At 42.7% G+C, this 27,717-nt stretch overlaps 4 protein-coding genes across 5 annotated transcripts in view; 3 read left to right on the forward strand and 1 right to left on the reverse strand.

Annotated features, from left to right (window-relative positions):
* Positions 1 to 3,783, forward strand: part of LOC147055802 (genetic suppressor element 1-like) — a 39,136-nt gene extending 35,353 nt beyond the window's left edge. Inside the window, exons 17-20 of the mRNA XM_085914360.1 lie at positions 155 to 502; positions 870 to 1,136; positions 1,408 to 1,511; positions 2,241 to 3,783. Coding sequence (XP_085770486.1) covers positions 155 to 502; positions 870 to 1,136; positions 1,408 to 1,511; positions 2,241 to 2,366 — 845 coding nt within the window. The 3' untranslated portion in view covers positions 2,367 to 3,783. The remainder of the gene's footprint in view (positions 1 to 154; positions 503 to 869; positions 1,137 to 1,407; positions 1,512 to 2,240) is intronic.
* Positions 3,784 to 3,993: 210 nt separating this feature from the next.
* LOC147055803 (dynein light chain roadblock-type 2-like) lies at positions 3,994 to 4,987 on the reverse strand. The gene is made up of 4 exons (XM_085914823.1): positions 4,899 to 4,987; positions 4,682 to 4,757; positions 4,430 to 4,597; positions 3,994 to 4,240 (listed from the first exon to the last, which is right to left on the reverse strand). Exons 1-4 carry the CDS (start codon positions 4,899 to 4,901, stop codon positions 4,188 to 4,190), a joined length of 300 nt encoding a protein of 99 aa, XP_085770949.1. The 5' UTR covers positions 4,902 to 4,987; the 3' UTR covers positions 3,994 to 4,187.
* Positions 4,988 to 5,827: 840 nt separating this feature from the next.
* n4bp1 (nedd4 binding protein 1) lies at positions 5,828 to 14,174 on the forward strand. Of its 2 annotated transcripts, XM_085914821.1 has the most exons (12): positions 5,828 to 6,375; positions 7,642 to 7,869; positions 7,949 to 8,122; positions 8,559 to 9,082; positions 9,168 to 9,501; positions 9,765 to 10,097; positions 10,261 to 10,481; positions 10,807 to 10,937; positions 11,145 to 11,241; positions 11,718 to 11,825; positions 11,916 to 12,017; positions 12,367 to 14,174. In XM_085914821.1, the coding sequence occupies exons 1-12, from the start codon at positions 6,061 to 6,063 to the stop codon at positions 12,722 to 12,724; spliced, it is 2,925 nt and encodes a 974-aa protein (XP_085770947.1). In that variant the 5' UTR covers positions 5,828 to 6,060; the 3' UTR covers positions 12,725 to 14,174. The 2 variants fall into 2 exon arrangements, with proteins under 2 accessions (XP_085770947.1, XP_085770948.1); XM_085914822.1 differs by lacking the exon at positions 9,765 to 10,097.
* Positions 14,175 to 17,885: 3,711 nt separating this feature from the next.
* On the forward strand, positions 17,886 to 27,246 carry siah1 (siah E3 ubiquitin protein ligase 1). The gene is made up of 5 exons (XM_085914979.1): positions 17,886 to 18,186; positions 22,829 to 22,883; positions 23,515 to 23,696; positions 24,855 to 25,151; positions 25,664 to 27,246. Exons 1-5 carry the CDS (start codon positions 18,073 to 18,075, stop codon positions 26,033 to 26,035), a joined length of 1,020 nt encoding a protein of 339 aa, XP_085771105.1. The 5' UTR covers positions 17,886 to 18,072; the 3' UTR covers positions 26,036 to 27,246.
* The last annotated feature ends 471 nt before the right edge of the window (positions 27,247 to 27,717 follow it).

Here is a 27,717-nt window from a genome sequence, read left to right on the forward strand (position 1 = left end):
CATCCTTCTCATCCTCTCCTGTACCCATTAATTTGTCTGTAAGACATGTTAAGATTTAAGACGGTCAAAAATGATAAACCTGTTCTGTATTTCCAATCATAATTCCTTTGCAACGATTTGCACATATCTAAAATATTCTAACTTGTGTTCGCAGGGGAGTCCTCATCAGCTATACCTTCCTATCAGTCAAACGGACATCTTTATCCAGACTCGACAAGCCCCTCCCCTCTATATTCACACAGAGCCAGACATGCCCCCCACAACGAAGCTGTCAGGCAACCGCCTCCGCCCTTGGCGCCCCACCATGACAAAGCGGCATTCGCAGAAGCGCCACGGCCCAACAAGAAGCTGCAGGCGGTCCACAACGGCCATTTAGTACCTCCTTTGAAAAAAGAGCCCGGTGCGGTGGTGAATGGTCGCGTCCAGCCCCGGGAGAAGTTCACAACCAACGCCTTTGCTCAGCATTTCCACCAGGCTGTGCTGCAGTCCACACAGCACAAAGGTTAGACGCACAACCAGTACTACTACAAGTGAAACACAAATCTTTACGCTACACTGATTTGTTTTGGGGGTTTTTTTTGGTCCATTTTCTTTCATCAATTGGGAACATGAAATAAAATCATCTGGATCCCGATACTTTTTTAAATTAGACAACTACATCAACTAGACAACAAACTAATCTGGCTATGTTAATGTACAGTGGTTGGGATTGGGATTATTCCAGTATTAGTATTACAATTTTAAAGATGGAATAAGAAGACAGTTGTTGATTTTGGCCCTCAGATGCTTTCAAGGTAGTGGGCGGAGCAACTTTGTTCAATGTTCTCTTGTTGGAAGCCTGACAGTGAAAGCCACTCTCTCCTCACCAGGGGTCTCAAACCTGCCCAAGGCTAACAGCTCGCTGCCTCGCGACCCCTCCCTGCAGAAAACGCTTCATCCGAACCACGCCGCCCAGCACGCCAACGGCCATGGCACCCATTCCCATCAAGGCAGTCATGGGAAGCAATTGACCGACGCGGACGTAGATGAGGGTGAAGACTCGTCTGAGGATGACGATGAGGATGACGACGAGGAACCCCCAAGGAAGTGGAAGGGCATTGGAGCCATTTTTGAGGCCTATCAGGAGTATGTGGAAGGTGGGTTCACTGTTCGTAATGCCCCTCGGTAGAAAGAAACAAATGTCAAATATACATATTTATATATATCTATATATAATGGGAATTACATTATTCCAAACATAAATTAACTGAAAAGTCAAGTTTCATCAGAATGTGAGCCAAATTGTATGCATATTTGAGAGCAACTCAAATGTGGAAAAATTTGAGTTCCTTATTTTTCGACTCTTAAATCTGCTACATCTGAGATGATGGTTGGATTTTCTGGGTGAAACAAGCTTTTTCCTCACAGAGCGGGGTGTTGAGAGGCAGGTCCTTCACAGTCAGTGCAAAAGATTGGAAGCACAGAACTACAATCTTAGCAGAACAGCGGAGCAACTCTCTCTCACTATGGCGGTAGGCACCCACACTCTGTTTTTGCTTCAGTCCATCATTTTCCATGTTTAAGCAAGATCACATTTGGGGGTCTTCTGTTTTTTTCAATAATAATGTTATTGTTTAATTATTAATCAATAAATACTCTCATTAATGCCTACATTGCAGCTTTGGTAGAGTTGTCTACACAATCCTATTGTCAGCCTGACAACTTTTTTCTTTTTTTTTTTCTTAATAAGTAACACAATCAACAAGAGTACACTAGAAGTGGTACTGACTATCATCTACTATTATTAAAAGTAATGAGAATAAACTGGTATGTTATGATTATAGTGTCTCATCTGGTTCAGTTTTGCTTTCAGGTCCCACATCAGCGATGAACAAAAATGATTTGTGATAGAGTACGAAAACACAAAATCACTCCAAGATACATAAAAAAATAATTGCTAATTAGAGTTCCATGACCTTGCTCTCAACTCAAAACATTTGTGTGTCAAATCACATTTCTCCATCTAAATGTAAAAAAATTGCAGAAGATAAAGAATATATTTCTCTTAAATAGCCATTGCTTAATGGATTACAATACTTCCATTAGATTAGAGTTGTGTTTGTTATGTGTATGATGATGTGGTTCAGTTGACTATTAATTGTTCTTGGGGGCTTCTAGTGGTTGCGGGACCCTAAACAAGTACTTAGTTGGCAATGCCTTGGTCCTGCTCTTGTTTTTCAATCAAAACATGTTTTCTCCAGGAGCTGGTGAGCCAGAGGCAGCGGGTGCGGGAGGAGCGTGACAAGCTCCACGCCCAGCTGGAGCACTTCAGGAGGTGTCTGACTCTACCCAGTCTACATTGGGGCAACGCCCATGCGCCCAGGTGACCTCGGGACGCTACGTCTCCAAAGACTACTTACTGGCTTTGCACTTAAAGTCAATCCTTTTTACTCAAGCTACCCAAAAGATTGGAGGTGGGTCAAAGTCATAACCAGATCTGAAGAGTTTGCACTCTTTCCATGTATCTAACCCAGTGCTCCTAAACCTTTATTAAACCAATGCACATATTTTATATTTAAAAGAAAATGTCACAGCACACCACCAAACAAAAACGTGAGGCACATTAATTGTACCTTTTGCGCCATCTAGTGGAAGAGCCTTTAATTGTTCTGCCTGTCACTATACGTCTTCAGCGTATAAAAAAACAGCAGATACATAACATAATCCCCTGTTATTTGCAGTTCATTTTACATTTTCATTAGAGACCCAGGCTAAACTTAGTCCTTCCCCAATGTAGCATTGTGTACAAATGACCTCCCAAAATCCATCCATCCATTTTCTGAGCACTTTTTCAAATTTCCTCTGACCAATTCCTATTTACGCATGGCTTTTTCGCCATCATGGAAACAAAAAACGCTATCAGTTGATTTTCTAGCAAAAAACACAGAGATTTGACAAATACAGAACCTCAAATAAGCAGGGTTACTGGATTCCAAGTGAATAAATAATTTTAGGCACAATTAAGTGAAATTAGTTAATTTCCCGAACCACACTTGGTAATCTCACGGAACAGTGGTTGGAAATCATTTGGGGAAAACATAATATTTTCAACACACATGACCAGGCTGAATGGTTAAAGCACACCTTGGGCCTTAAAACATGAATGGGATGCACTTAAACATGAAACACTGGCTGAAAAACATTCTTCCAAAACAGGAGACAAGTATCGATGAACGTTTGGGGGGGGGCTTCATAGATTTTAAACTGGTACTTGTGTTAGATGAAGAATTTTTGTGATTTAATTTCACACACACAAAAAAGAGAGACAGAGAAGCCATACGGTGTGTTTAAAATGCTGCTGGTCAGGAAAAAAGAAATAAAATGAAGGATGTGATAGCATAAATGTATTGTTGGGGAGCTGGTTACCATGACAACTGTATGACCACATCTTACAGATACTACCTTTACATGCGGATAGAACTTAAAGAAACATCCAGTTCGCGTCAACATTGTTTGTGTCCAAACTTTGTTATCACCCAACATGTAGAGCATATAATTTGCCTTTTAATTTGAAATAATTTACTATCTCAGATGGACAATGTCAACAAAAGAAACATGCTTTTTTGTTTGAAACAGCTGTTATCTAATGTATGTTGGGGGACGATTTTGTGGGGGGGGACTGTATATTTGCAGTGAATTATTTATTGACCTATTGCTGTACTGTACATGAAAATAGAAATTTGCATTAAAATGTTGCTTCGTTATTGTATTTACACAGTTGCAGTTATTTTTGGATCTCCTGATGACAACGCACAACATAAAAGAACCATAAATGATGGCCGATTTATTTTGTTATTTTGTTTGTTAACTTGAATGACTGCCCCCCACCCCTTATAATGATCATGAATCGTCATTGTTCACCATGTTTTAAAGGAAGAAACAAACCTGACTCATGTTCAATTTCAAAATTATTGTGGAGCAAGATCATCTTGAATGAATTTTGGGACACAGAACACTGGATACTCTGGTTTATTTTGTACCGATTTAAGCAGTTCATTATTCGACCTACCACTATCACTGGTTTAGCTATAGGTGAACAAAGAAAGGGAACAACTGATGCAGTCGTAGATCATATGGACACAAAAATCCGTAACCACGCACATCATTTCAGCATGTCACTAATATAACCCACCAGTTCAGTCTGCCATTCATACACGGGGTCGCTCTAATCTCTGGACCAGAATAAGATGATAGGAGTTCTCTGCAAAGGAAAGCAACACAAAAAAAAAAGCCTTTACAGTGAATACAAAGCCCCACATGCAGAATACTGCTCGTAAATATATTTCAGAGCTTGAACTATTTTTACTTTTACTAATTGAATCAGTACTTTTTTACCAGTCTTTTAACACATGTATCTGTACTTCTCAAGTACTTTTGCCACCTGTTTTACCTTGCGCAACCATAACTTCTTGATTCTTAGTGCTCATGCGCATCACGATGAGATCATCTTGAGGGTCCACGTCTCTCACCGTGCTCCTGGCCATGGCGGTGAGGCGGCGAAGGATATCTGCATACTTGCTTGCCTTGGAGCTTTCAAATGACGATCGGATTGGAAGACCTTGGAATTCAAAGAAAATACACAATATTCTATTTCCTACCACACACTGGTCATGTGCGTGTGTAGGTCCACGTATGTGTTTACCATCTGCATTGACAACTATCACACCCATTACACTTCCATTGGCTTCAATTCTCTGGAGTGTTTCCTCAACTTCAGCCTGTAAGAGCAATTTAAAAAAATCAAAAGATAGTCAAAATTTTAAATTAACATTCTTCAAGCACGTTCCATCCGAAGTTTGAATGAATTATTAGTTATTAGTTAAATTAAGTAAGTACAAATAATAAATAAATAAAATGACCATTTCGCAGGGCAGGAGCTTCAAGACCTGCTGAAGTAATTATTTTCTAATGTAAATCGTTGCCCCTCGTTACGACGGTAGGTGATAAACGTCAACGTTCTTAATGACGTTGATATCAATTATTACGTAATATTATTGTAACATTTACTGGGCTGGATAGAAGAGCACGTCAGTCTGACGTCAAACGTAACGTGTGTTTTTGATGTTTTGATAGGGGTTGTGGTTTGTATGGGCCGGATAACGGCCGTGCTCGATGGCGGCCATGTTTGCAGGGGCAAATTTCCCATTAAAAGCACTGCACGCAAATTGATTATTCACCAGGAATATCACATCCTAACAGTCTAATGTGTGCCCATGTCTTTGACGCAGCACTGTATATGTTCACTCTACATACAGTATTTTGTTCAGACAAATATAATCGGTCAGCCATAGCAGATTATTCAGGATGGCAGATGCTACTTTTGCGCAATTGTTTACATTTGTCAACTCAATTGTTGCTGTTGTATCGTATACAATACATACACAAATGTCGCTTCTTTAAGACAAGATAAAAACTCTGCACTGGAAGAACGATCTGAAATTCTATAACAATTCGTTAAAAGCTTATTAACATCAAGTATGCTGTAAAACTGATCTCATTTATTGAAAGGCTGTCTCTAAGATATTTGCTCTGGCTGTATATTATTTGTATATAAGATAGAGTTGCCCTGAAATGTTGGTTTATTTATTTATTTATTGATTGATTTATTGATTTATGTATTTATTACTTTTTTTTCATTTTAGTTTTTTGTGTGCTTTGTTTTGTTTGTTTTGTGTTTTTTGGTATTGGGGATCTCTTATTTTGTTTTTGTCTGCAAAATAAAATAAATACAAACTAAAATAATAAATAAATAATAATCTGGGGAAAAAAAGTACGGGTTTCAGTCACTGTCGGCCTTTGATGACGTATTAAGTGGGACTTTCCGCATACGTCATTCGGTGCTTCCGATTTCTTAGCTAGCCCGACCGTGGTGTTCTTTATATTAGACGTTATAAACCTCGCTGTGTCGCTGCGTATTACACACCGAGCATACCATGTAGACGCCAAAAGGTCTGAACAACCCCGACAAGTTGGAATATTGTGACGTGCTCGTCCGAAGCGACGCTAACACCGAGAGAGGCTATGTCAACAACGCGGCCCCTTCTCGGTATGAAGCGAGTCACGGAGCTCGCGTGCGTCGAGCAGCCGACCAGCAGACTCCCCGCCTCGGCTGCGAGGCAGCAGCAGCAAGACGTTCCAAAGGTGGATGAGTTTACTGTCCTGGAGAATAAGGAAGACGAGCTGAAATGTGCCCAGTCTCGAGTGGAATACGTTTTCAAAGTGACGTTCACTATTATCGGGTTGTTGGACCACACTGGACAAGACCACGGTAGCACGGCTGCGCGTCAGATTTGGCTACAGCTCAGAGGAAACACTGACGACGTTTCGAAAGCAAAGGTGAGGTCTTTATTTCTGTACTTTTAAATAAATCAGCGGAGCGATATGAGCCCGGCGTAAACGTAGATATTCAGGTTGTTTGAACAGGTGGGTTGTAGTGGCCCAGTGGCTGATAGTATCCGTAGCTCTTGCTTCATCTTTGGACTGTACAGTAGTTTCCCCAGTTCAAGATCCGTCCACTTCTACATCTAGTCTTGACGTGTCTCTGTGTGTGAGAAAGAGAGAGAGGGTGTGAAGGTGTCTCCCCTTAGTATGAGCTCTCGTAGTCCAAAATGACAAATGTCCAAAATGTTAGTTGATAGGATTGTCATATCAATCCCATCCCTTTTATGTCGTTGGCTTTAATGTATAACCCTTGTGTTTCTTTAAAATGTTGCTGCCCCACCAATAAAAATGAAATAAAATAAGTAGAACAGTGATTCGTAACTGCTGTGCTGGAGATCATCAACTATGCCATCAGAAATTACCCCAATTTAATTCTGTGTTTGTATTTTTATCGGTGCCGGTGACGTTTTTGACAGGCTGAATAATTACCATTGATGGGAAATCGTGATATCCAAGGGATGTCGTGAGAAGTAATGATTTGAATATGTAAATACTGGCAAATATTCATAGCAGATTTATTCATGTTTGCATCCTTCCAATAACACAGACAGTGTCTCCACATTTAAGCGCTTTGTGATAGTGGCTGGTCTATACTTCTTTATTTTTTGTGACTGGTAGATTTGTTAAACACTCTATGTTCAACACACCTGAATGAAACTTAACCGACCGAGAAGCAGTTGACTCATTCAGACATTTCTACCTGGAGATTCCCTGAATGAGTACGTGGGAGGGTTATCCGGTATCTACTCTTTTGTGAGGTATTGTTTTGCATAAACCTAGATACCACATGGAAAAAAATTGTACTACATAGTACTTTGTGTATCAGGATTACTTATAATTTGAAACACTTTTATTTTATTACCAGACGTCTTGCTAGTTAATTTTCTTGTTGAGGTTTGTGCACACGCGTGAGGAATCTCTTTGGGGTTAAGAAAGAAAAATACCTAATACGTAAACGTCCCGCAGCATACTTTACTTGGTCACTGGTCAGGCACTTTTGTATTTCCATTTCAGTGTCATATTCCAGGCGTCACATAACCATTTAGGGTCAGTCTGGAGATCTTTTCTTTGTTTCATCGTACGGAATGTCTGAGGATTGTTTGCAATTGCGCAACAATGCACAATATTTCACTGTTCATGTTGTTTGGTCATGTTTTACAGGAGTATGTGAGGGGGCTGTGTGACCCAGAGCTGCAGGAAGAAGAACGCTATCCAGTGGACATGCACTGTATCTTTGCCGGAGCTCGGGGCCTGTTTCTGGACAGACTCATACGGGACACGAGTGCTGAGGTTTTGGTTCCTGAGCCAGGACGCCTGCGCTTGCTGGGCCGTGCTGAGCCTGTGGTGATGGCGCAGAGCAGAGTTCAACAGTTTGTGGCACTTTTCCAGGTGGGGTTGATTCAAAATGACTGGAACGGTTTTGATGAGCAAGATTATTTAGAGTCCAAATTTCTGCCCTTTTGTCCAGGAAAAGCGAAGTCTACTGAGTGACAGAGAGCAGGCAGTGAAACGAGCGTTTAAGTCCTTTGTAGAGGAACGGGACGATAAGTACACCATGGAGCTTCTTCTATTGCCGAGTGCGCTCAAAGAAGAATTACTCAGACTGGCACACAGTCCAACCAACTCGCATGCAACCTCACTGGTTTGTGTTTTCTTCTTAACATTTACATACTTGGTCTTTAGCTGAAGCACCAGTACGCATTTGGGGCTCGTCTTCTATCATGTAAAATGTACTTTTAGTTTTTGAAGTCAGAGGATAGGAGCAGAAAAAAAGTTGGTAGGACTAGCTCATGTGCAGGGATTGCAGACAAAATGTAAAATGTTGACATGCTAGTCTGCTTTGACTATTGTTAAGATGCCCTTGAGCAAGATACCGACCCTCGACCCTGCCTTTGCTTGAGTGGTGCAGTCCTCTTTGCTCACCCCTTTTGAAGAACATTACTACTGAACGTGGACACAGTCTGATTTATCACAATCTTTCCCCAACAGGCGACACTTTGAAACCCATATTTAACATCAATCAGGTTGTGTATTTAAGACCAAACTGAACTAAAACCCGATATTGTGTTGTCTCTCAGGCTCTCCTGAACCAGAACCTTCATCCAAGCATGGTGGAGTTGGAGCAAGATCGCTCACAGAGTAGCACTCCCGTGACGGAGCTGTCAAATCGCATCCTCGATACCAGCTTTGAAGACAGAGGCACACGGACGGCGCTTTTTGGCGACAGTGCTGGAAAAGCAGGAGGAGGCATCGGTTTGGGTCCTGAGGCCATCCTGATGAATGGCACTAGGCCTTCACACAAGCGACGCTCTTCAGAGAGTGAAACTCGGGACACTAAGAGGCAGTATTCTCTGGAACGGAGGGACGAGTCTCCGGAGAGGTCGAGGGACAGGGAGAGACACCGGGACCGAGAAGGCCACGGGACCAGTGGTGGTTATCGATCCAAAAAAGCGTCTGCTTCATGCACAATCTCCTCCTCCTCCTCAGCTAAAGCATACACAGTTGCTGGTCCAATCATGCTGAACCCTTGTGAGGGTATCACTGAAGAGAGTGAGGCAGTCAGCCCAGAAACCAATTTCCGTTGTTTGGTCAATTTCTTCAGGTGAGTAAAAATGATCACATTTCATTTCAATTCATATTAATGTACAATGTCTCTTTTTTTCTTTTTTAAACCAAATCTCCTTCAGAACCATGGGTTACCAGCAGGATGTGGTGGAGCGTGTCATCAAGGATACCGGACAAACGGAAGACACCTTCCTCATTCTTGAGAAAATTGTGTCAGAAACGAAGAATTGTGAGGAGGAAACGAAAAGAGGAGTCAAAGAAACCAAACTGAACAATAAGCGTTCTTCAGACCTTCCCTCGTCCTCCTCGACGATGACATCTCTAGCCGTCGAGAGGGAGAGCGAGCGGGAGTCTGGGAGGTCCAAAGAGAATATTAGGCCCAGCCATCATGGAGCCAGTAGTAATGGACTTGGCCACCGGAGGCAGTGCAGTGGAAGTGAAGCCAGCACTCAACAGGTAACGACCATCTTTTGGGTCAGTTAGCCATAATATCGGATGGAGGGAAAGTCTTTCTCGTCTTTCCATTCCGTGAGACAGATAATGTTGGCAGTTAGCTACTTGCGTTCGCCAAGAGGCAAGAATGCAACGGGGCTGTGTACTCAATAATTGAACACTCGAAATTGTCCATAGGCTTGCGAGACCATTCTCTTAATATTTGAAATTGGTATGGTATATGGTATGGTATATTTGATGCTACTTCTTTACTGGAACAAAAACAGGCCATTACTATCAAGAGGAGCTCCAGTGCCCAAGGAAGTGCAGGAAACTATGAGATCATTACCATTTCCGACGACGATGATGTCGTCGCGACAAACAGCAAAACGGCAGACACTCGGACATCAAGGGTTACGATGGTGCACGCAGACACCCAGACCGGATCCAGAACGGACTACTTGGCACGGGGAGGTGGGAACGTTTCACACAGGGACCACCTATCAAGAGGCGGGACTCGGACTTTAGGTGGATCAGTAAAAGTTGAGAATGTGACTGCACTGCGCAGTGCGCCCCAGTGGCTGACAGCCAGCACCACTTCTGTGGCTTCCACTGCCAATGTAGGTATTTCATTTGTATGCTGTTTTTTGCGGGGGGTTTTTTTGTATGTTGATGGCTTTGTTCAACTTGTTTGATGGCATATCAAATTTAAAATGTAGTTTACATCAAGATCCTCATTCTCAATATTTGAAATAACGTAAGACACGTGATTGTCTCCCTCAGTCGGCTCCTACCTACTCTGCCTACCAGACCCTCGGCCACATGGGCTGTCACGGCGGCGGAGCCAGGAATCCCCCTACAAGCAACCCACCAGCGCCCCCTGTGACTGGGCTAGCCCGTTTTCACCAATCATTGAAGACTCCGTATAAACTGAAGCTTCAGAACGAACCGGGGCTACCAGAACTGCGCCACATCATCATCGATGGCAGCAATGTGGCTATGGCGTGAGTGAATATGTGGAGATAATGAATTTTCTATTTTGATGCCCCTCGTTCCAATTGAAACAAACAAAAAAAAACACGACTGACCTGATTTTGGTTCTGTGACATTTGCAAACTGAGCCATGGTTAGTGATCCCTTTAATTGGCTGGCAACCAATCCGGGGTCTAAATTAGTCTGGGTAGGCTGTAAGCACACCCTGTGACCCTCACGAGGACAAGATGCATAGAAAATGGAGAGATACCAGACCCTATTTAAAGTTGAGCCTTATGTGCATTTTGTTCTTTGTTGTCATCGTCACACATTGTTTGCTTTTGTCCCCATCTCTAGTCACGGCCTAAATCGGTTCTTCTCCTGTCGAGGGATCGCACTCGCAGTGGAGACATTTTGGAGACGGGGCCACAGAGAGATCACTGTATTTGTTCCTCAGTGGCGCCAGAAGAGAGATCCATTGACAACAGGCATGTGTAGAATGTATAAATGAACAGTCAACAACCTTAAATAGACAGCAATGAATGAAATGAGGCTTTTGGGGGGGGGTTTCCAGATGATTTAAAGACGAGCTAAGAATATATTTCCAAGAAGATTCAAGACCCAGTGTGCTATTTTTTTTCTTGATATGGTTATCTGTCATTTTCTGATTTCATGTGTTGATTTTATTGTTGCAGAACAACATTTTTTAAATCAACTGGAAGACCTGCGGCTGCTTTCTTTTACCCCCTCCAGAGAGGTCTGTGGCCAAAGGATAGCCTCACATGACGACAGGTGCATACAACAAAAACACGTAAACCGCTTGGACTTGATTTGGATCTATTTAAAGGGGAAGTCAAGTCATCGCATCTAAAATGACATAACAAGCTTTGATGGGCTCAGGTGATCATGTTTTCTGGTTACCTGAGCCCTTTGGACACTTGTGATGTCATTTTCAGTTGAGAGGGAGTGGCAAAATGGCCAGCCTTTAAGATGGATAAAAAACGGGAAGATTTTGTTGCCGTTTTTTGGTTAGTCAGGGCCCATAGAACAGATGATTTCAAGAAATGTTTTGACTTGACTTCCCCTTTAATGTTAAAGCATTTTTTTCGATGAAAAGAGGTAGGACACTTGCATGCATATGTATTTAAAGTCTCAATCCACGTCAAACTGGAGGAGGAGTAGTGAATCTGAATGAATTGTATCCATTAGAAAATGATCCACGGTGATGAAGAAAATGTTAAATGTTGACTACTTGCACTCTGTGTTAGATTCCTACTCCACTTAGCTGAAAAAACAGACGGTGTGATTGTAACCAATGACAACCTGCGAGACTTTGTCAACTCTTCGGACACTTGGCGCCGGATCATTCAAGAGAGGTGATTTGCTCGAATCTCACGCAAGTCATTTGAGTGCCGGATGCAGTTGAAAATTCCAATACTCAAACCTTTGATTTTAAACTCGCGTAGGTTACTGCAATTTACCTTTGTAGAGGACCATTTCATGATCCCCGATGACCCTTTGGGTAAAAACGGACCTCATCTGGACGTTTTCCTTTGCAAAAACAACAGGTGCGTGCTTCCTTAATCGGGATATCGTAACCGATTTGAAAATGTAATACTCCCCATGAATGATGGCAAAGTTGTCGTACGTATATGGTGTTGGCTGGATGACTAACACAGCAAGGCCACATAGTACGCAAAACAGTAACAGCAGAAGAAGGCAAAGAAGTGTTATTGCGTATTTCTTTCCAGATGTTTTTTGTAAGATATCACCGTGATACTATCATGCATGCTGTTTTAAGCTACAGCATATTGAATTTGATTTTAGCATGTTGCACAAATGCAAGGTGACTTAGCCCCCCTGTCAATTTCTCCCACATTTGACCCTTATTTTCCCTCCTTCATGGTGTCTGCCCAGGTATTTTCCGTTCACCCCTCCCCCTCTTCGACCCCCGGACCTGCGTCCATCCACCAACCAGCAGCATCCGGTCTACGTGCAGGCCCTCCACTCTGCTCCGTGGACCCCCGGTGTCACTCCCCAGCCTCCCTCTTCCCATCCTCCTCACCCCAGTGCGCAGTGGCCCCACCCGGGTCGTCGCCGCACCGCCTCCCCCTCGCCTTCACCCCCTCCTCAGCGTTCGCCCGGGGAGACGTCCGAGCTGAGGGGGAAGCTATGTGCAATTTTCCCGGACCAAAAGCAACAGATCGACCGGATCCTCAGTGACAACCCGTACATGAGAGACTTGAACGCGCTGTCGGGGCTGCTGCTGGGGTGATGCACTGGCCCAACATCCGGACGTCATACATGCATAGTAGGGGACCCATCACAACTATTTATTTTATATTTTCTTTCATTTTTCTCTTTCATCTTTGGCAGTCTCAAGTTGCTTTTGTTTTTGTTTTTATTCACCCTAAAGTGTATTTATTCATCTGATTTGAACATTTGTTTTCTTTTTGGTTTTCAGCTGCAAACATTTCGGCCAAAACTATCAACAAAAAAAAGCTTGTGCAAACTTTCTTTCTTTGTTTCTATCTCAGCCTCGCTGTCTCTTTTTAAATTCTTTAAATATGGGACCAGCATGGATGGAGATTAGAGAACTGGTCCCAGAACTGACGGGCTTCCTACCACAAATGCATCAGTACTACCTAATGACTGCCATTACACAAATAAACCAGCACATTTTATTTCATGGTTTCCCTGCAAAATGACATTTAGTGTACGACTTATAATTTTAAAGGCAGGCAGTTGTGAGCACAACATACATACATCTGTATCTATGCATAGTTTGGCCAAACATAAAACAACATATATTTGCGCCCCTTCAAAATGTATATTTGGACATAATGCCTCATACATTACTACAGCACCTTCAAATTAATGGAAATTAACCATTTTGTTTTCCATTTACTCTTATGGTTTGGTTTGCAGCCCTAATATTTGGAAGGTGAACTTTCTCCCCTTTTAATCTCAATGCCTCAGCTTGCTAACGTTGTTAACTTCAGCTTTACAATTTCAAGCTCTGAATCTTAAATTGTTGCTCCAAATACCTTGTTTGAGCAGTGAGCGTTTTTTGGGGGGAGGAATATGTTCCTGTTGGTTGTTTTGGAGCCCCGTTACTGTTACTGCTGTAGTCACTCCATCTTGTTTTAAAACACTACAAGGCTCAATGATGTAGTTTGCATTTATTGGATTAAGTTAAATTGCAGCCACAAAACAAGTACGTTCACCTTTTGACTCTACCTTTGTAGCAAAGATGTACATAGGTTTGATTCACTCGTGCTTCTGCACTCTCCAAGCAGAATGTTGGACAAGAAGCTTCCCCTGCATGCATGTTATGTTCATCACCTGTGTAATATGTCAACCCAAGTCTGTATAAAAGCAGCTTTTGTTCATCACCCTAAGCATTGCCAAATTAGTTTCTTTTGTATTCTATTTTTCTTGTGGACTTCAAGACTTGGTCTGTTTTTTTGTTTTTTTTTGTAAATCTGAATATTTTTGGACATGTGGTTTTTATGTATGTGAAGAATCCAAATAAATGCCACAGTCCACAGAAAGCTTCTGCACTACCCTGCAGTTATCCTTCTCTGAAGGGATCCATGATGAACAAAGTGCCCGTTCAACTTTTTGAGGTGGTAATTTAAATTTCTTGAGCGTTATTGCGTGCAAACGGGAGAATGTAAATAATACTTTTCTTGAGGGATCAATAAAAGAGTATTACCACCAGATTTCTGACTACAGCAAGTTGGTCAACTTCTCTGAATCCACAGACCATTGTTCTTACAAAATGAAGGGAACATTAAAATCACATCCCAGAACAAGAAAATGTGACTAAGATTCCAAATGCTGTCAACTGTTGAAAACATTGGATGATGTCTAATTTAAGAAGAAGCTGAATACTTTTTCACACACAATTTTCTCATTTACTGCTTCAGTATTTTTACCTTTTCACCTGATGAATGAAATGAAATGAAGTCCCGTCTAAGGTCAGACAGCGTTTACATCCTTGGCATCCTTCAAGTTCACTGTCAGGCCAAAATAATAAGCAAGCAGGTGTTTGCCTGTGATAAGCTGCTGTAGCGACTGACTTTTTTTTTTCTTCAGATATTGCAAAAATAAAATAATTGTATCCCCCCGCTCCCCCAACACACACACACACACACACACACACACACACACACACACACACACCACCTTCCCTGACAACCATGTGTAGTATATTGTCAAGAATCGTGGGGGTAAAGCAGTATAATGCTATTTATGCTCAGTGGAAGTAAACATGCACCAGATGTAAGCTACAAAAGGCTTCATACACAAATAAGATGACTGCCAAATGGAAATGAGTGCAGCATGACTAAAACCAATCTCTTTTATTTTGACATCCACCACACTACAACGTAAACCAATCATTGGCTCTGACTGTGTTTATAGTCTGTGTGTGTGTGTGTGTGTGTGTGTGTGTGTGTGTGTGTGTGTGTGTGTGTGTGTGTGTGTGTGTGTGTGTGTGTGTGTGTGTGTGTGTGTGTGTGTGTGTGTGTGTGTGTGTGTGTGTGTGTGTGTGTGTGTGTGTGTGTGTGTGTGTGTGTGTGTGTGTGTGTGTGTGTGTGTGTGTGTGTGTGTGTGTGTGTGTGTGTGTGTGTGTGTGTGTGTGTGTGTGTGTGTGTGTGTGTGTGTGTGTGTGTGTGTGTGTGTGTGTGTGTGTGTGTGTGTGTGTGTGTGTGTGTGTGTGTGTGTGTGTGTGTGTGTGTGTGTGTGTGTGTGTGTGTGTGTGTGTGTGTGTGTGTGTGTGTGTGTGTGTGTGTGTGTGTGTGTGTGTGTGTGTGTGTGTGTGTGTGTGTGTGTGTGTGTGTGTGTGTGTGTGTGTGTGTGTGTGTGTGTGTGTGTGTGTGTGTGTGTGTGTGTGTGTGTGTGTGTGTGTGTGTGTGTGTGTGTGTGTGTGTGTGTGTGTGTGTGTGTGTGTGTGTGTGTGTGTGTGTGAGGGCCTGTGGATGTTTCTGTCAACTTTTGCATGTGGTAGCCTTCATTTGCATAATACTTCTGTGACAAGTCTGTCAAACAAAACACGTCCTCCATCACTATACTGACATGCAACTATTGCTGTGGTATATTTTGTATTTTCAGCAACTGTTTAAAATTGGATGCCAATTAGTTGGTGGTCTTTGGGTGCCCTAGAATATGAAATATGAATTAGATTTTTCATAGTTTCACTTTATGACCCTATAACACTTTACACTTTGTATTAATTATTACTTGTTGCACTAATGTACCGCCATTGTCGGTGATGTCATTTGGCGTGTGTCCAGGGTTTGTTGTAATTCCTGTAGTACAACTTTCAAGTTAATGTCATTCATTGTTGTTCTGCTTATTTTTAGATGTTCAGTTGAATAGAGACAAATTAGGAGTGCTCACTCTGGATCCATAATCCAAAAACTCATTACCACACCACGTATTTTTAACTTTGACTGAATCTAAAAACTGCCATTACTCCTTGCTTTGTGGTTTTGTGTATTTGTCTCTGTAGTTATGGTTATAAATACCCATAGCTATGTAAGTGCACCGACCACCACATGCCAGCAGGTAATGAGATGCAGACAATTCTCAAGACCTTGGGGGCAGAAGTCGGAGTGTTGAAAACAGTGAAAGGAAGAGAAAACACACAACAGATGGAAACATTTGTTACATACATTTTGTTTGAATTTGTGTCAGTCTAGCAACCTGACAACAGTGGAACATTTGAAGGACAACACACAATCCTTTCCATTGCCTTGTATGTGATTCCAACATTTATGGCATTTCATCCATGCACAACCTTATATTATGGCTGTCACTTTTTAATAGCATGTATAAAAATAGTCAGGGCCTCTCATTCTTAGGAAATGTTGTCGGTGGCTGAATGGTTGTCTGGGTAACATTGCTAACTTGGGATAGTGTTAGGTATTCATATCCCGCGCAGGGTTGACAGCCCACCCAAGGAACATGGGTGGGTTGCGTCTTCTTCTAAGAAAATCTTGGTAATAATATGCCTTTTATTTCGAACCACAGCTATACTGATAAGTTGTCCAGTACTGGCTGAGTTCCAGCTTTATCATCCAATTTGGGTAACTAGCAATTTGCAGTTTTAAGCGTGCTCACACAAAGGTTAATCTTTAAAGCCTAAGACTTTACAGTGTGCATTCTTGTCTTGTATTATTGCGTTTTATTTATTTATTTATTTATTTATTTATTTATTTATTTCACTGGCAAATCTTGTAAAAGTCTCTGTAAGTTAAATTCTATGGTCAGCATCTCATTTTCCTCCTTTTCCATCACTGACATGACACAGGCACCGATGTTAGCGTGAATTCTTGTTTGTCTGCCCTTGAAGCAAACTGGGCTAGGCACAGGTCACCCGTAACCTCAACCAGGAGAAGCGGTATCAAAAATCGTTGGACGGATGTCGATTGGAACGACTTCATGGGCGTTCTACTTTCTGCAGTGCAACCCTCCCTTGCTTCAGGGGCCTTAACTGTAATTTGGACCATGTTCTCCATAAGAAATTCATCAAACCTCTGGAAGGAGCCACTGAGAGCCAAAATGAAGTGGACAAGAGTCTGCTGCCATGCAGAGTTATGTGTGGAATTTGCTGATGGCAGTGGGAACAGCGGCTGGCTGGCTGGCTGCCTCTCAGTCACCTTTCTCCTGCTTGTTTCTGGTAACCTCAGCCTCTCTATCCTCCTCTTCTTCTCACTACACGCATCTTGTTCAAAACCTCTGTCTGTGGCTTTCCACCACTCTTTTCATTGTCTTTGTTAGGATTAGAATGGTTTAAACAACACATGTGCTGTTCTTTCCAAGCAGAAAGTCAAATTCCACCATGCCAGAGTAGCTTAAGACTCTCGGGGGGTTGGATTTACCAACTTCCTATCCCCCCCCCCCCCCCCCCCTCTAATCACCAACCCCAAGCGACACACATTTTCTTTTCTCCTTCCACTATTTTCAATTTGTTGTTGATGAAGGTGCCATTTGAGTTCATCAAGATAACTGTAACACAGTATGGTGCCCTCACTGAAGCAATCACTGATAAGTCAACAAGTAATAATGGAAACCATCCACAATACGGTATCTTAATATCGATTTTGTCTCAACCCTAGAAACCAGAAGGTGTTTTTATGATTTTTATAACAATAATAATAATAACAATAATCCATCAATTGGATTGAACCGGTTGAATAATAATAATAATAATAATAATAATAATAATAATAATAATAATAATAATAATAATTGTTTTATCGTTCTGTTTTGTCTTTTCATTTATCCCGCTATTCATGATTTCATCTAGATTGTCACTTTTTCAATGAATCTTCTTTTTCATCCTTATTAAACAATTTGCCATTTGCCATATGTATGAACGGTACTAAACAAAAACTTTGCATTTGTATTTTTTGGTACTCAACAAAAACTCGCCTTGGCGCATTACGTAAAGTTTGATTTCGCGAGAGCTTGCGCTTGCGGGCCGACGGCAAGAGAAGGGCGCGCTCCCGAGGCAAACTTCAACAAGCATACGCGAGCCCGAGCAGCTGCTAGTTGCTAGTAATAGCGCCCGCCTGGCCTGGCGTCTCGCCTCTGCTTCACGACCATTTGCGAATGTGTGTCCCCGCAGCTAACCAAGGAAACACGGACTACACTGAGCCGCTGTCGACTCCTTCTCAGCTTGTACGTCGTTCTACCGGCGGTGAAGTCAAGGATATTTCTTCCGAGGTAAGACGGGTCGTGGCTATTAATGGCGAGAGGAGACGATAATTCTTTTTTGGGGGGGGGAGCGAGTGTGCTGTGGTCAAAACAACAGCGTTAGCTTCCTTTCCATTAGGCTAACATTAGCCAGTCGTGATGCTAACTTGTTTGCAGGCTTCACTTGTTAAATGACTCTTTAATTGTCACGTTTGGACGAATATTCCGCGTTGCTTCAAGTAAGTGGACACATTTTCGTTTGTTGGGTTAGTAGTAGGCTCGCTAAGATAACCATTGATCGATTTCGTGAGCTTGCATGCTAAGGCTGCTTGCTCTCCGTCACGACAAGGCCTTGTGGCTCAGTAACACAAGCCAGCAAGGACTATGCCGGCGTTTTGTCAAGAAAAGCACACCATTTCGAGTTGACTCAGCTTGACTCAACATCAATATTTTCTTTCTTTTCTTAGTTAAATAGTTGCTTCGATTCACCCAGCGCGTAAAAGATGAACACTGACTCGATTGTGGTTGCAGTGAGTGACTTGACTTCAAGTGAAGGCTTGAATGTCAGCATTGAGCTTCAGATGTAATTGAAACGTCTCCGTCCTGCAACATTATCTTATCTTTTTAATCGGCTGCTGTAAGTAGACCTGGTTGTAATGTGAACAAGCATAGGCGCTACATTCTTGACCGCTTGTTGTCATTAAGCGTCTGTGCTTGTGGGGATTAATGCTCCTGTGCAAGAGAAGCTTTATTTCCCCCACATTGAGAGCAACTAACTGTTGTCCAGGCTTAAATTCGACCTGAGCGTCAATCTTTTATTTAAATCCGAAATTAGCCAATCATTGCTCTCATTTGATACATTTGATTTAATAAAGACTCACACTGCATGCACCTTTAGCTTTCTTCACTTGGCTCACGAATTTGCTAGTGATCAGCTGAGTAGCCCGTTGCTATAACACTCAATGAGTCAAGCATCAACAACAGTGGTGCCTTAACACTCCTCGCAGTGTCTCTCCCCCCCCCCCCCCGCTATACTGTGCAATGTCTTCTTTTAAGGCAACACGGGTTGTTAATAATGTGGCTGGTTGCAATTAAACTGCCGACCATTTTCAGACCCTCATCTGTGCTAACATGTAAAAAAAAATGTCTGCATTCTTAAAAAGACAAACCTGTCATTGACATTGAATGAGTTAATTAGGGATCAGGTTCATAATAACTGTCAAATGTTTTCTTCTGCTTGTGGAATTAGTGTTGTGCATCCAATATGATAATCAGATTGACAGCTTACTAGGAGTGGTTTACCTTGCAAATGTGATCCTATTGTACATCTGTCGGAATATGCCTTAGTCTGTGTGAACATTGTTGTAAAAGATAGAATTACAGTTAATTATATGGAAGGGAAAAAAAACATGACTGCAAGTATTCTTGTGTAAACCTCAAAGTAAATGTTTGTATGAAAAATAGTTCTCGTCTGCAAACTAATCAAATGGAGAAGCCGTAAGATGATGACATGAGCATATAAAGCAAGGAAATGCATGTAAACCGTAATAACAGCATTGAGTGTCATTTGTAAACTCACGGTTGTAATTCAGTCAATAGTTAAATGAAAAATACTTAAAAGGACTCAAGTCGATAGAAATGAAATGGCAAAACACTACTTTTTACATGTATTTTCATGCTGCACGTATTCCTTTCTCCTTTTGTTGCCTCAATGTTAGGATGTGGTGAATTGAGGACCACATTTTTTGTTGATTTTTACTTTCATGTAAAGATGACAGTGTTGTTCAAATGAAGGCATTGTAAAGATAACAAAAAAACACTAATGGGTTATGTGTACTGTGAACAGCCGCAACTTTATTGACCCATTTCTACTGCACAGGACAGTATGTACTATTTGCAGCAGGCATACTTGGCTCGACCTGCAGTCGTCGAGGTTTTTTTTTCTCCCCACCACGAAAGAGGATGGCCACGGTTGTGGCGGGAAACTTCCCTTACATCAATAAAGGCAGCGCTTGGAGACACACGACTAGCAAGCTGCAATCAAGGAGGCCAACAGGGACTTCTTGTTTGTGACGTACTACTTTTGAAATGGATCAACAGGCGACTTAGAGAAGCTCTTTATTACTGAGCGTCTTGTCATAAGTAAACAATGGGAAATAATTCTTCTCCTGGTCTCTGTTTCTTAGTGGGATTTTTTTTGCTGCCATGTTACGCACCGTACATTTGCTGACGCCTGTCTATTATACACACTGTAAAAAAAAAAACATCTCCATTGTTGTTTTGTTATTTTTCTAGGAATGTTGTATAAGTGACTATTTTAAAATGTACACTAGCATTGATTTAGGGGGGGGGGGGGGGGAGAAATGCATTTTGATATTTATCTATTTCGTAAGTATAGTTGGAAATCATCAAGTCTTCACACAAATGACTATTATTAATCAGTACATCACACGGGTTCTGCCGGCCACAGAATTGATTTCTGAGTCAATCAATACATTGCCTAAATGTGTCCACGATGGTGTTTGTTTGGTTTAACCGAGCCATTGCATAGTGAGCGAGGGAAAGTCTGGCACATGTGTCGGGAAAACCCCCGTCAATGCACTTCAATCAGTCGTGAATGAATGATCAATCGCCCGCGTTTGCGCGCTACGTACTCAGATGTCCCACCAGAGCCTATCTAAATGACCTCTTGTGCCCTATTGATGGCCGGCTTTGTTCTCCGTCTTCTCCAGTCCTCCATTTATCTTTTCCCTGTAAATTGGATCAAGCTCGTGGCTGAAAGTGTCTTAATGAAATGCGATTGTTGCTGCTTGACAAACGCTTTGTTCCCATGATGCTTGTTTGATTTGTGTGTCAGCTGCGACGGGTGCCCGTGAGTTGATGCCGATTAAACCTCAATTGGGCAAAGAAATGGCCGGATCTCCCCGATCCAATGAATGCAATTTATACTCTGGAGCTCTTAATAATCTGAAAAATACGCTTCACACACACATTTGAGCTGGAATTAGTTTTTGATAGTGATGCTGTCTTCAAAATTTGGAGGCCATGTGTTCAAGCAGTTTGCAATAAGCAGTACTTTGTGAAAAGAAAATCAGGAAGGGCGTCAGAGAGCACAGCTGGTGGTAGAGCCCGCGGACAGACAAGACTGAAATCCGAGCCCTTTGCTCAGTAGAGAGATGGGGGAGCATAGGAAAAGAGAGAGCGAGAGAGAGAGGATGTGGCTACAAAATTAAGAGTTGTAATGCTGAAAACACAGCTCCTGCTGACATGAGTAGGTGCATGAAGAAAATAGAAATGGAGTTTTTAGTTTGGCTAATGTATGGAAAGAGAAGTGGGCGGGTGTAAGTGAGTGTGATCATAACTCTGTTTATGCTGACATTGGACACCGTCTGAGCTCCACACCCTGCAGTGACACCGACTGCACTCCAGGAGCCGGCCGGAGAGAATGCAAGAGTTTGGGAATTTCCCTCCTCTACAACCCGAATTTCCCTCCGGAACGCCATGCGGGCAAATTTGTGTTTTGCAATCGTTCTTCAAATTGCCATTTTTTTGGGGTTTTGATTTTTTTTTTTTAAGTTATAGCAATATAACTGCGCTTATCTTTTGACACATGGCTGCTTGGAAATCATAAAGACCTGTGTTTGAAAACAAGATCCGTCACCATCCATATGACAATGGACCGCATATTGACAGACTTAATGGATTCATTTGCAGAATGGTGTGCAGCAGAAAGCCATCTGTGGCTTTATCTGCAATAGTGCAGCTTCAACATACCCTCAAGCATTGGGCGGCCCACTTGAGTGAAATATGATCCGGGTGTGTTTAGGGCGACTGTAGCAATTGTCAACATCAGCAGTGATGAAAGGCCAAAAGGGAAATGGGCCTTGTCATGTGACTCTGTATATTGCTGCCACCTTATGCACTGTCATTTGGACTATGAAGGGCGATGGTTCAAATCAGGCTGTGGATTTAAAAAAAAAAAAAAAAATACAGCAACTAGAGATGCCAGTCTAACTACTGTCAGGGTGTCCTTGAATAAGGCTCTTTTGGCTTCATTTTGTAGACAGCGGAAAAGAAATCCCGTTTTGTTTGAACTGGTCATGGAAGCAGCAATTCCCAATTTCAATGCCTATTGATTTTGGTGTCACTTAGAGAATTGGCCAGTTGGTCAGTTTGACGTCCCAAAAGGGGGTGCAGCCAAATCTGGAGAAATGGAAACATGGAGACGAGTCCATTGATTTGATGTGTGGACATCAAATTATTTCATCTCTCGTTAGAAGCAGAAGTCCATTTTGGATGATATAATGTCTAACTTGGACTAAAGAATGCACTAATGACCGTATCAAATGGGTTGAGTAATTCAGGGATACTTATTTTGTTATTTATTATGCTAATCAATTGGAATTTTATCAATTTTTTTACAAGACGATTTACTCCTATGTGAAGTCTTATCTTAGTGTTTTTCATATATTTTGAATAAAAGTGGTCCCAAATTGCCCAAACATTGCATCATCTCCTTGATTGTCATATACAGGAAAGTAAAATCTGTGCGGTGCCGCTCATTTAACACATTTTGTAACCAATTCATTTAGTGTGTTGTGTCAGTCATTACATTAGACTAACTGGGACCCCCCCCCCCCCCCCCCCCCACCCCATTTTTCTCTTTGCAAAGGTCCCCACATTTCAAGAGAAGACGAAAGCCCTATTTGGAAATCTTATGGACGAAGGTGAGTTCTGCCTATGCCGCTTCAAAGCACCCTTGCATGGCTCCTCTGCAAACAATAGTGTGGAACTCTGACAAGCATGCCATGTCGCTACTTATCAAGCTGCTCACTCCATATGGCCAGCTAAATTGTCATTTAATCTCCGTGGCTTACCAACTAGGATTGTCGTGCCGCTCTGCAACCTTTCGAAATGTTAAATACACCACTTACTAAGAGTTCTGGATGGATCCAAATCAAGATATGACTTTGTCCTCTCTATCATGCTTCTCCTTGATGTGGTCATTTGCGTTGTCCTTGAAACGGATTAGGCCAACTGAGTCATTGCCTACCCTGCAAGGACCTGCCTTGACATGGTTATGCTAACTGATTGTGACCCTGGCCTTGAGCTATTTCAATGCCCACCTAGATGCAAAATCAAAGTGGATATAAAGTCTACACACCCATGACCTATGACCTGTACAAGGCAATTGCAAACAAAGCGCAGTGGGGGTCGGGGTGCTTTTTACGCATTCAAAAATGGTTTGCTTTGAATTTCGGGTAGTTTTGACCTTGGATTAAAAGTTAGTAAAACATGAAAACACTGGTGATGTCATGACAAAAATGGTCTTCATTCCGCTATTTGTGTTTTGATCAGAAATGAGTCGCCAGACTGCCACCGCGCTCCCCACAGGAACATCCAAGTGCCCTGCCTCCCAGCGCGTGCCCACCCTGTCGGGGACCACCGCCTCCAACAGTGACCTAGCCAGCCTGTTTGAGTGCCCCGTGTGCTTTGACTATGTCCTGCCCCCCATCCTTCAGTGCCAGTCGGGACACCTGGTATGTGTTCATTACATTACAAAATGTGCGTATTGCATACCAAGACTCTTGTTTTAGTACAGCGCAAGCTCCAATTGGATGGATGAGAGAATGAAGCAGCCACTTATTCGACTACTGTGTCCGGCCGACCACGCTCTTGGACTTGAGTGCCTGTGTGGATGAGAACTTCCTCCCTTTTCCAATCATGTAGAGAGAGACCTAGCTATCTGTAACACTGTGATAATGCAGTCATAAAGGTCAACAGCCTGACTATTTCTTATCACATGCCTTGAAATTAGTTACGGAAACTAAATCACTAAGGTTTACGCGGTTTAGTCATTTAGCCTTGTACGGCCGTGCTTTATATCGTCAAATTTAAATACTACTTGAAAATGTATTTATAACAAAAAAAGTTGGGGCCCGTGACCAAACTGCGTGGAAGGACGTAAAATCAAGCTTCAGTGGTATTATGGCCCGATTGGCCAACTATATCACTCTTTCTTTCTTTTTCTTTTTTTTATCACTAAATAGCTGAGAGAGGAAGGAACTCTTAAGCTTTTCAATGCCTTGCATAACATATATTGTACTTCTCTGTGCTTTTAAAGTTTGGGGCTTGACAACCCGTCAAAATATTGCTGTCCAATGACCAATCGGACAAGAATATACTGTTCTATCTTAAAAACATTATACAAAAAAAAGTGTGTCATGCCGTTTGTGATCAGGGCAAAGAAACCAAATCCAAATATTGTCAGGGAACAGGAAATTAGCCGCCACAACAATCAATCACTACTCTCTGAGGGTTCTCCAAAATGCTGTTTTTGATTACCAACAAGTGGAAAAATAAGACATTTCAATATTTCCTGTTGGCCTGTCAGGCAGATATAAAAAGCAAAACAATCACAGTGATTATTAAGAGTTGTCGTTGACGCCACTATAAAACATTTGACTTTTCATGATCCAAGTTGTTACACAAAGCAGAGGATGCAGAGTCCTGCTTGATGGCCAGAGTCAGTCAAGAAGTCTTCATCATTGGGCTTACAAGTACTTCCTGGATGGAGCTTTCAAATTTTGCGCACGTGTTTGTAATTGCGACCGGCCGGGGTTGCGGTCAACTTTGTCTGGTCTTAAGAGTTCAAAACCTCCGCCCCTCATCCAATGTGTCTTTGTGTCGTTCCTCAGGTATGCTCCAACTGTCGGCCCAAGCTAACCTGCTGCCCTACCTGTCGAGGGCCGCTGGGCTCCATCAGGAACCTGGCTATGGAGAAGGTGGCCAACTCGGTACTCTTCCCATGCAAATACGCCTCGTCGGGCTGCGAAGTCACGCTGCCGCACACCGACAAGACGGAGCACGAGGAGCTTTGCGAGTTCCGGCCGTACTCGTGCCCTTGCCCCGGCGCCTCCTGCAAGTGGCAGGGCTCCCTGGATGCCGTCATGCCTCACTTGATGCACCAGCACAAGTCCATTACTACACTGCAGGTCAGCATTCGCTTTTACAGAGTGTCCACAGGGTGGCGCTTTTGTCCATCTTTTCATAGTCTTGGCAGATCCACTATACGGTTGTTACTTTTGTGCATAAATGGTTCCATGCCAAATTTATCAAACAAAAGTACTTTTATGGCCAAAAAATTGATCTCCAGTAAAAAAAGTATTTTCTATTTCACATTGTTGGGCTCATGCTTGTGTTTGTAATAAAAGCTTGCTATTGATTTCTAAACTAGGACTGAACGCTTAGAACAATCCAATGATTTCCTTATTTTAGCGCATTGCATTGTGAGAATATTTTGTGTGTGTGTGTTTTTTTTTTTCCCCAGATAGTTTTATGTGTGTATCAGGGCCCCTGCTAATGCACACTGCTTCCACTTCCACCTTGTCTTCAAAATCAGCTGCGATAATCCGGAGAAAATGTCCTTTAATTATTACGTTGGGTCCAAAGGGACATTTTCAACCTCTTTACAAATTGATACTGACGTACCTCGCTTCTCTTTCAGGGGGAGGACATTGTGTTTTTGGCCACAGACATCAACCTTCCCGGCGCAGTGGACTGGGTGATGATGCAGTCGTGCTTCGGCTTCCACTTCATGTTGGTGCTGGAGAAGCAGGAGAAATATGACGGCCACCAACAATTCTTTGCCATCGTGCAACTCATTGGGACTCGCAAACAAGCGGAGAACTTTGCGTATCGGTTGGAGCTCAACGGCCACCGGCGCCGCCTGACCTGGGAGGCCACGCCACGCTCCATCCACGAGGGCATCGCCACCGCCATTATGAACAGCGACTGTCTGGTGTTCGACACGTCCATCGCGCAGCTCTTCGCCGAAAACGGCAACTTAGGCATCAATGTGACCATCTCCATGTGCTAAGAACTCACTGGATAAGCCAAGGGGGGGAGGGGCGTTTGCGCGCATGTGTGTGTATGTGTGTGAGAGACAACCACTTTCCGGACGGGTTTGTCGGCCATTTTGAAGGAGTTGAATCAGCTCGACTTCATCTCCGCCAAACTCCTTGAAGACGCGATGGATGTGGAATCGGACTGTCTTGTCAGGCAGCTGTGAGGAACCCCGGGGGCGGGTGGACGAACATGAGGGTAGAACTGTTGTCGAGATGGCCGTAGCCTTATAAACACGCAAAACAAACGTACATGTGAGAGTCACACATTTGTTGTCGTTCAGCATCTTCTCTGTTCTTGTTTTAGTGTGCCCCCTCCTGACCCCCCCCCCCCCCCCAGCCGTTCACCTTTAACATTCTACCCCCCATCCACACACACACTACCTGTTAAAACGGGCCACCGGCTCCACTCTAGACAGTTTGAAAGATATCTAGTCTCATCCGCACGGGCCCATCATCGGGATGTGCTACCAAGTTACGTAGCTCCCGGTTCTGCCGAGGACTCCCAAGCCCCGTAACACGGGACACCCTCCAGCCCGACTGTGCAAGACATGCCTTTCATCACCTGAGTTGATTGTTCTTTATTGACGTTACAACACTCTCTTCTCATCTGTGTGATGACACTCGGAGGGATTTTTTTTCCAGCCCAAAAATGATCTCAATGGGTCACCTAATGAGTGTGTTTGCTTGTGTGTGGATGTGACAGAGAGACAATAAGGTCACTCTTGTGTGTTTGGGGGTGGGGGGCACAGCATTTCAGTTCAATTTTTCTTTGTTGGATTTCTTCAGTCTATTGGAGAGAGATGAACTAATTGGCCTGCTTATCTCTACCATCCCTTCTCAGTGACCAGGATACTATTCTTATTACATGGAGATGATCTTTATTATTGTTTATCAAATGACTTTGTACAACAGACAGAGCGTTGTCAAATTTGTGGCTAAACAGTGTTTTTGTAGGTAAAAGCAAGTTGAATTCTCTTGTTTCTCCTCCCTCCTCTGCCTGGTTGCATTGTTTGTTTTTCCTCTGTCCGTATGTCCTCTTGTGGTAAGTCTTCTTTCTTCTCTGTTGTTAAACGAGAGCATTCTCCATGTGGAATCTCCGTCATCTTGCTGCTCTCCCTCAACTGGACCCTCCCTTGACCTTTTCTGTTTTAACATGTCATTAAATAAATTTATCTTTTTCATATCAGGTCTCCACTTTTTTTTTTATTATTACATTTTTACTCTACACACATGAGGCTGAATACCTGTAGTTAATTTACATTAATATACTGTAACGTGCGGGTAGTGTTGTGACGAAGTGGTTTGCACGTTTGTCCTACCATTTGCGGGCTAGAGTCTGCAGTATTCATGTTCTCTCCAGCCAGTTGAATTTGTGCAGAACCCCTTGGGTCACATCATAGGAAAGAAAATCACGTTGTGTTGACTTGTTTTTGTGTTCCCTTGCAAAGATGGTGAGATACTGCAAAGTTTGCAAGGGAAGGCAGATTTTTTTGGGTGGTGGGGGGGGGGGGGGTAGAAGGAATTCTATGTTGTTTTTTGTTTCTCCTTCCGTGTCCCCTATAGGGCTTCTTAACACGGGAGGCTCTAAATTGTAAAGCGTAAATGTGAATTTCTCTCCTGTGATTGGCTGCTGACTAGTCTAGGATGTGTCGTC

Source organism: Syngnathus leptorhynchus, chromosome 6 (assembly GCF_054491065.1).
Source record: "Syngnathus leptorhynchus isolate UIUO chromosome 6, UIUO_Slep, whole genome shotgun sequence".
NCBI lineage: Eukaryota > Metazoa > Chordata > Actinopteri > Syngnathiformes > Syngnathidae > Syngnathus > Syngnathus leptorhynchus.

Excerpts from the sequence above, each read along its gene's own strand:
- LOC147055803 (XM_085914823.1), bottom strand. Across the intron at positions 4,598-4,681 it reads GATAGTTGTCAATGCAGATG|GTCTTCCAATCCGATCGTCA; the intron begins GTAAACACATAC and ends TTGAATTCCAAG. Across the intron at positions 4,241-4,429 it reads AGAAGTTATGGTTGCGCAAG|AGAACTCCTATCATCTTATT; the intron begins GTAAAACAGGTG and ends TTTCCTTTGCAG.
- n4bp1 (XM_085914821.1), top strand. The coding sequence starts at position 6,061 with ATGTCAACAACGCGGCCCCTTCTCGGTATGAAGCGAGTCACGGAGCTC. Across the intron at positions 9,502-9,764 it reads GTGAAGCCAGCACTCAACAG|GCCATTACTATCAAGAGGAG; the intron begins GTAACGACCATC and ends GAACAAAAACAG. Across the intron at positions 11,242-11,717 it reads ATAGCCTCACATGACGACAG|ATTCCTACTCCACTTAGCTG; the intron begins GTGCATACAACA and ends ACTCTGTGTTAG.
- siah1 (XM_085914979.1), top strand. The coding sequence starts at position 18,073 with ATGTGTGTCCCCGCAGCTAACCAAGGAAACACGGACTACACTGAGCCG. Across the intron at positions 18,187-22,828 it reads TCAAGGATATTTCTTCCGAG|GTCCCCACATTTCAAGAGAA; the intron begins GTAAGACGGGTC and ends CTCTTTGCAAAG. Across the intron at positions 23,697-24,854 it reads AGTGCCAGTCGGGACACCTG|GTATGCTCCAACTGTCGGCC; the intron begins GTATGTGTTCAT and ends GTCGTTCCTCAG.